This window comes from Gallus gallus, chromosome 1, assembly GCF_016699485.2.
Source record: "Gallus gallus isolate bGalGal1 chromosome 1, bGalGal1.mat.broiler.GRCg7b, whole genome shotgun sequence".
Classification (NCBI taxonomy): Eukaryota; Metazoa; Chordata; class Aves; order Galliformes; family Phasianidae; genus Gallus; species Gallus gallus.
Window position 1 is genome coordinate 44,446,982 of NC_052532.1, and position 7,129 is coordinate 44,454,110.

At 43.8% G+C, this 7,129-nt stretch overlaps 1 protein-coding gene across 1 annotated transcript; it reads right to left on the reverse strand.

The window, feature by feature from the left end:
- Positions 1–4,158: 4,158 nt before the first annotated feature.
- Positions 4,159–6,829, reverse strand: BTG1 (BTG anti-proliferation factor 1). Its single transcript, NM_205350.2, has 2 exons — positions 6,444–6,829; positions 4,159–5,449 (listed from the first exon to the last, which is right to left on the reverse strand). Exons 1-2 carry the CDS (start codon positions 6,589–6,591, stop codon positions 5,085–5,087), a joined length of 513 nt encoding a protein of 170 aa, NP_990681.1. The 5' UTR covers positions 6,592–6,829; the 3' UTR covers positions 4,159–5,084.
- Positions 6,830–7,129: the final 300 nt, after the last annotated feature.

Consider the following 7,129-nt stretch of genomic DNA (forward strand, 5'->3'; position numbering starts at 1 on the left):
TTTGTATTTACAGAACTACAATATGACAAGTATTTCTTGTCACACATGCAGTACTACTACTTGTGTGGATCTCTCCCCAGCAGCCGGGACAAAGCGCTCTTGTTTAGACAAAAATGCTACATGGTTAGGAGATGGGAAAGGCTGCATGTTTCAGAAATACAAGGGCACAGAAAACTACAGCAGCTCCACTGGACACAAAGTCGCAATAATTCAGATGCGATCATTTATGGTAAGTCAGCCATTTTACTGTTGACCTACTTTGTATCAGCAATAATTTGTCACAGTGCATTCTCCAACAGCTACTGAAAGAAAGGTTGAAACCATACATTAAGAGCATAGTGTCAAAGCAACTGATGTTAATTATACCCTGCAATTCCTTTGTTGATGAAATTGTCACTGCTAACCATTAATACAGCATTTACTGTCAAAGCCCAGCTTGCTCTACCAACCTTTGAAAGCCACTGAATTAACATCCTGCTTCACAGTATTCACTTTATGCCACATTGGAATGTAAATCTGAAACGTGTAAAAATAACCTCTCCTATTACACCAAGAATGTGTAAATATACATTCCTTTTTGGGAGAGCTATTTATCTCCACTCTATACATGTTTCACTCTTTAAACTAAAAACAGCTTTAACGTTCTTCAGTCAAGTGGCAACTTTTGCCAATATAAACTTATTTTTGTTAAAAATTATGGCATCAAGTATAGGAAACTTTGGAAAATGCAGAGTGCTACTTGATTTATGGAAATTCAGAAATAAGCTTTACATAGATACTCAGTGAAGAAAAGAAGCTATGTTCTTCATTTTATTCACTGCCAACGTGTGCAATAACAAGAGACCATATTCTAAGAGCGTAAGTAAGCAAGGTTAATTAGAAGGACATCTTATGTGGATTTGGTGTTCATGTTCAGTGACATCTGCTTAATTTAGCGACAGAAATGTTTACAAGCATCGGGACAAACTAACCACCCTGGGAACATTAACTGGATTCTTTATGGTTTGCACATCAGTAAACTGTTTTGTAAGGCCCTAATGCAGGAGTTCCCCCTACTACAAAATCATCTCTCAAGCCATTCTTTTAACCTGTTTATGGATGACGCAGTCAAGAATATACAGAATTGTCATCATTAACTATGACACAAGACAGCACCACATCATCTTCTGATCCCAAAAGAATTTCTTCACTGACGACTAGATTTTTTTTTTTTTATCTTGTGAACTATTCATACAAGTTCATACAAATTCAACAGAAGTTGATACCAAAGACAGTACCTTCACAACAGAACAGTGCCTATGTAGGTTATTCCCAAGATCCCATGTAGCCTGATACAACCAACCAATCATCAGAAAATCCTGTGGCACTGTGATGCCCATCATACAGATCTGCCAGAAAATCCTTGTAGACTTGGTAGAAAACTAGAACACTAAAATCAGTATTATTAGAAATTGAATGAAAGCCTTTACACCTCTATTCAGACCTAAGAATGATCCTCAGGTCTACAGGAGAAAAAAATGATGATAAGTGACTGCTTAAACCAGATGAACATCTGTGGAATAAGCAAGAAAACACAACTGCAAGGAAAAAAGAAATAAAACAAAAAAAAAAACAAGAGATTCCTGAAGAACACATATAATACAACTTGCTCTAGGAGCATCATTAAGGAGCATGAAATGCAAAAGTACACTCAAGTGTGTAGGATCTGACACCACACGACACGGTGGGGGAGCATCCTCTGAGAAAAAGAAACATTTGCTCACCTGGCATAAATATGGAAGCAGTTGTATACTTAAAAAAGACATTCACTGAAAGGTCAGCAAGTTTCAGCAGATGCTGCCTAAGTCTAGGGTATGAGCTATAATATTAAGTTGCACACAGCTGAATACTGACAGAACAACAGGATTATTCAGTACCTCACAAAGAAAGTCCAGATTATTTAACGTGCATTTGGCAAGCAAGTCTCGAACATGCTTCTCTCATCTCTAATACTCATTAAAATGAGAGTCGTGGTGGTTTCATAACAGCACCTTAAATAAAATTCAGAAGTGACAAACATTCGGCTTACTGCACTGTTTGTTCTACTTGAACCAAAACATAGGATTGGCAACAGCATTGGCAGTTACTCCGTTTCTCTCAGAGTCCTTCCTATGCCCTGCTGCCTCAGTATGTTAGGTGTATTTAAAATTAGACAAGGGCACATTGTGTGCACATTGGGGTGTATTTAAACTCCAGCTGGAAGAAATCCCAATAACCGAGGACACAGGTTGTGCCAATTACTAGTTACAGCTGCAGTTAAAAAAATCATGCCATGAATGAAAGCACCCCACCATAAAAGGACTGAAATGTTAACCATTTAAGGGAGCGTGCTCATTCTTAGCTCAGCATCACACGCCAGCCTCACAGATGGAACACTTGCTGGCTTGCAAGACTAGGCTTAACTTATCAGTATGATAGTACCAACAGCTGATGCTTTCATAATTTACACAGCTCATGTCAAAGACCTATTAGATAACCGATCTTTCTGCCGCTCTTACTGCACAGCGAAGACTTACAGAGCATCATGACACACCAAGCCCAGCATAGTCAGCAGCACATTTCATAGAAGTTGAATGTTGCTTTACAGGAAGCCGAGCTCTGTATTTTTCTTTCAATGCAGGCACAGCGTATGCTGCCTACAGCCATGTCATGTGACAGAAGCATCACTTGAGAAGTTCTATTATTTGAACAAATCCCTTAAATACTTCACAAGCTGGAAGCATCATCTTACAAGTGTAATTTTTAAGGTGTAAAGATGTGAAACTATACTTAAAGTATACTTAAGAGTAACATCTGTACTCCAGAGCAAGCTCATTCCTAAGCTTTGACAACAGATCTACTACCACCAGATCCAGATGAGTAAGGTTTTTACAGTTCATGGCTTCAGTAGCCATGATGCTTGCACTCATCTATACTAATAAGCCATTCTGCTACACAGTACTATTGGAAATAATAGCAATCCTTTAAAGTGCTGACAGTTGACATACTTATTTTACCATGACCTACATACGTATTTGTAAAGCTGAACATTCAAAAAAACTGTGGGAAAGAAATTAGGAGAAACTAGACAGTTCAGCCTTAGGTTTTGTTTACACAATCATTTGACCTGGATGCAAAACATTGCTATCACAGTATTGTAAAGCCTCATAGTCCTGCAGGACCTGCTGCAATACGCTGCAAGTCTGAAGTTCAGCCCTGCCCATAAGAAAGCAAGGTGGCAAGTAATGATTGTTTTCTTTTCCTTCAGTGCAAAAGCATTTGCTCTCATAATATAAGTGACCAACTTGGGTAGGCCTTTTATTAAACACACAGAGAACAAAGTACACAGGAGATAAGGAACAGAAAGTTCTTCTCAAGCTTTACTCCAGCGCTTTAACAAGTGTAAATAAAGTGGTAAGGAACTTCTCTCAAGTGTAACTAAGTATACAAATGACATTAGTGTAGTGCTTAAGTGAATCACGTCTCCACATCATTCATTAACTTTGAAAACCCATGTAAGTATGGGCTTCTCACTTCGCCTCAACCAATCTTTCAAGTTTGGGAAAAAAAGATCTACATACCTTTTGTTGAATCCCATCTTAATGATTTCTAAAGTGAAAGTCTTGCATCTGAAGAAAGCAAAAGGCGAGCAACCTTTTTCTGTAGAGTGGTTAACCTGCTCGTAAAGCTAAGGGACATTTGTCCCAAGAACTCTTAATGAGCAGGGAATCCATCAAGGAGCAACTGAAAACTTGTGAGCAAGTAGGTCAAAATGGACATTTAGTTTTGCTATATCCTTCATCAGGAAGCCAAGCAAACTTTAATCCTCTGGATTTAGTCAAGTCATCTTTGGTGGATGTTATTTCTGTACCTTTTCCTCATGTCCTGGAATTACTGGCCCTGGAGTTACTTCCACATGGACACATTTTAAAAGTTTTAAAATGACATGTAAATCATTGTGTTCCCTTAAACTTCCCAAGCATTTATATACAGCGAGGTCTTCATCAATCCATGCCTGCATCGAGTGTTCCCTAGTGTCATGGTGCCAATGGTACTCTTAATCCTTTGTAGTACCTACTTTATATCTCTGTGAGACAAAAATAGTTTAACTGGTCCTATGTAATCACGACAAGAGATTAATTAAAATGCCAAGATAGGAAACAATTTATTATAGAGAGAAGAAAAATTTCTCATCCAAAATATAGAAATCTGTACAACTTTGCCACAATCAATATACATGAACTGTACAAATTTACACCAGTTCATAATTTACCAAATAAAAGATGACTAACAAAGTTCACAAAATAGATGGTGGTTTGTGGAAAAGACTTTTACCCAATTAAGAACAAGGAAATTACAAACCAGACCTCCACTTTCTAAAAATAAGAAGTTTACTCAGTCTTAGAAAACTACAAGCTAGCAAATGTACAGATAGCTGGCTGGTGCTAACACCACAGTTCAGACAGTGTCTTTATATGGTCTTTTTAAAGCCTGTTGCCATGGCAAACTCTGATCACTTGCTACTTCTGCGGCCAATGTAAAGATCTGACCATTTCCCCAGGTCATACTTACTAGTTTATCTTATGTACATTTATACACAGTTGTTAAGTGCTAGGTAAAAGTCTGAAAGATAAAATTTCCAGTACTATTGTGTTCGTAACAGTAAGTCTTGTTACTGAGCTGCCAAAAATGCTAACAATTAATAAATGTAATAGTGCAAATTTACTCTGCGGGACGTACTGCAGAGAATCACTTTATAAATACAGATTGGAGTCGAAAGAATTGGTGTAGAAATTAAGTAAGATGCCTTGGAGAAACTGACCCTTCCTAGATCTTCTTCACTCCCTAGCAAGTTGTAATCATTTTGACTCACAGGCTATTAAATCACTGAAAGGTACTGTCCAAACTATGGCACTGTCACTTTAAAGAATACCATTCTAACGTGTGCCAGATCTTCACAGCTGTGACATGGTTTAAATTCCATAATCCATCCCCAGAGGTGCCCACCCAAAGTAAAAACCAAACTTATCCATCCATTTTAAGGTGATCCATCCACTGACTATATCTTAACCCGATACAGTCATCATATTGTAGCTTTTGGAAGGGCTAGTTCTGCCCAAGAGAAGTTCCTCCTTACAGCTTATTCTGCTGTCTACCATTTGCATGTTGGTGTTATTTTGGCTACCTCCTGCTGGTGCAGCTTCATACAGCACACAGATTGAGCCATCCTCTCCAATACGATAGGACACTTCATACGGGTCAACCCATAGAGTGAGTTCGCTCGGAAGAAGCTGGAACAGTTCCTGACTGCTCAATCCAATCCGCTGTGCTGCCTGTCCAATGAGAGGATCCATTTTATGGTTGATCCGGATACATCGGTAACCTGATCCCTTGCATGGCTTTTCTGGGAACCAGTGGTGTTTATAATGTTCTATAAAATAAAAAAAGATTATCCTCCTTAATTCTGCATTCAAAAAAGCGCACACTGATTACTGTTCTCTTACAAAGTTTCACAACTGTAGGTGTTGAGATGCTTATTTTAGGATCAGCTGACTTGAAATATCATTGTGGTCTCTCTCTGCGATGATTTACAGAAGTGCAGCGTCCCTTCAGGAGTACTCACGCACGGTTATTGTTTCGTGCTACCATACAGAGAACAATGTCTGCCATCTGAAAGGAGCGAAACGCAACTTCCTGGTATTCATAAGAACGAGTATAACAAAGTGCTTACAAAGCACTTTGAAAAGCACCACGAACCAAGAAGCACATTTTCAGCGTAATTTTGCAATTACGTCCATGCTTAATTCTCCAAATGCTAAGAACGCCTAAAAATGACCAGGGAAACAACTGGGTGGTATTTACGGGCTCAAGTCCTTCACCCCAACTACCTGCCCAGACTATTTTCCCGGGTTAGAGGTCTATGGCTTAACTTACCTTTGGAGTTCTATCCCACCCAGCACCCCGCAACCACTTGTGGCACGAGGTGCCAGCCGCCGCCAGGCAGCCTGGGACACGAGTTGGGTGTTACAAACCCTACGGGGCAGCGAGGAAATCACCGGTATTTACTCCCAACCGGAGTTTTAGGGCGGCTATAAGACGTTTCCAGAAGAGGAACTGAGCCGAAATGTCTTCCGCTGCGTTTCACTCAACAAAAGCGCCGTTTAGGAGCGTTTTTCCTACCGGACACGGGACGGCTGGAGCGGGAAGTGCGGGTTGCTCCGAGCGCTTTGTCTGTGGGATGTGCGCGCGGGGTGCGCGCACGGCGCCGGGAGCGCTTTGTTTACAGCCCCCTCCGCCGAGGAGCGGCGCGGCGGTGCCGAGCGGCGCCAGCAGACCCCGCTGCCCCCACCCTCCTCGACCGCCACCGGCGGGGCCGGGCTCGGTTTCCCGGCCCCGCGGGAGGCTCGGCTTCCCGCCGCCCTCACCTGCCAGCAGCTCCTGCAGGCTCTGGCTGAAGGTCTGTAACTGCCGTTCGTTCATCAGCCCCTTGGTGCGCAGGAACTTGGAGATGAAGGCCACGGCCGCGGCGATCTCGCGTATCATGCTGGCCCGGGTGTACAGGGCGGGATGCATGGAGGCGGCGGCGGCCGGCAGCCAGCTCTCCGGGGCGGCCGGCGGGCACCCGGACGGGGCGGCGGGCGAAGGGAGCTGAGCGCGCGCGGCTTTAACTGGGTGAGGAATGGGTGGCGGTACCCAGATCACATCCCGGGGGCGGCAGCCTCCGCCTCCTCCTCCTGCGGCAGGGGGGCGGCGGCAGCAGCGGCGGCCGCGGCAGCGCTCCACGCATCTCCTGCTGAGAGGGGCGAAGGGAGCCGAGCGCCTCTCGCCGCCTCTTATAGCTACGGCTGGCCGGAAGTGGCGTCGCAGCGCCGGGGGCGCGGCGCAGCCAATCGGGCGATCGCACCATTGTGACGGAGGACGGAAGGCGGTGCCTGGAGACGGGGGGGTGACGTAATCGGTTGTAAACAAATAGAGCGGGGGCGCGCGCGACGGGACGTGGGGTGCGCGCTGCGCAGGGGGCCTCCTTCCGCCCCCGGTCGCCGCGCAAACAGCGGCAGCGCAAACGCGCGGCGCTGTGCTCGGCCTCGCGCTGTATCTGGGGAGAGCAGCG

Bases quoted from the DNA above. Each gene is read 5' to 3' on its own strand.
- BTG1 (NM_205350.2), bottom strand. From the start codon at position 6,591: ATGCATCCCGCCCTGTACACCCGGGCCAGCATGATACGCGAGATCGCC. The intron at 5,450-6,443 runs GTGAGGGCGGCG...TTTATTTTATAG, and splicing joins CCTGCAGGAGCTGCTGGCAG to AACATTATAAACACCACTGG.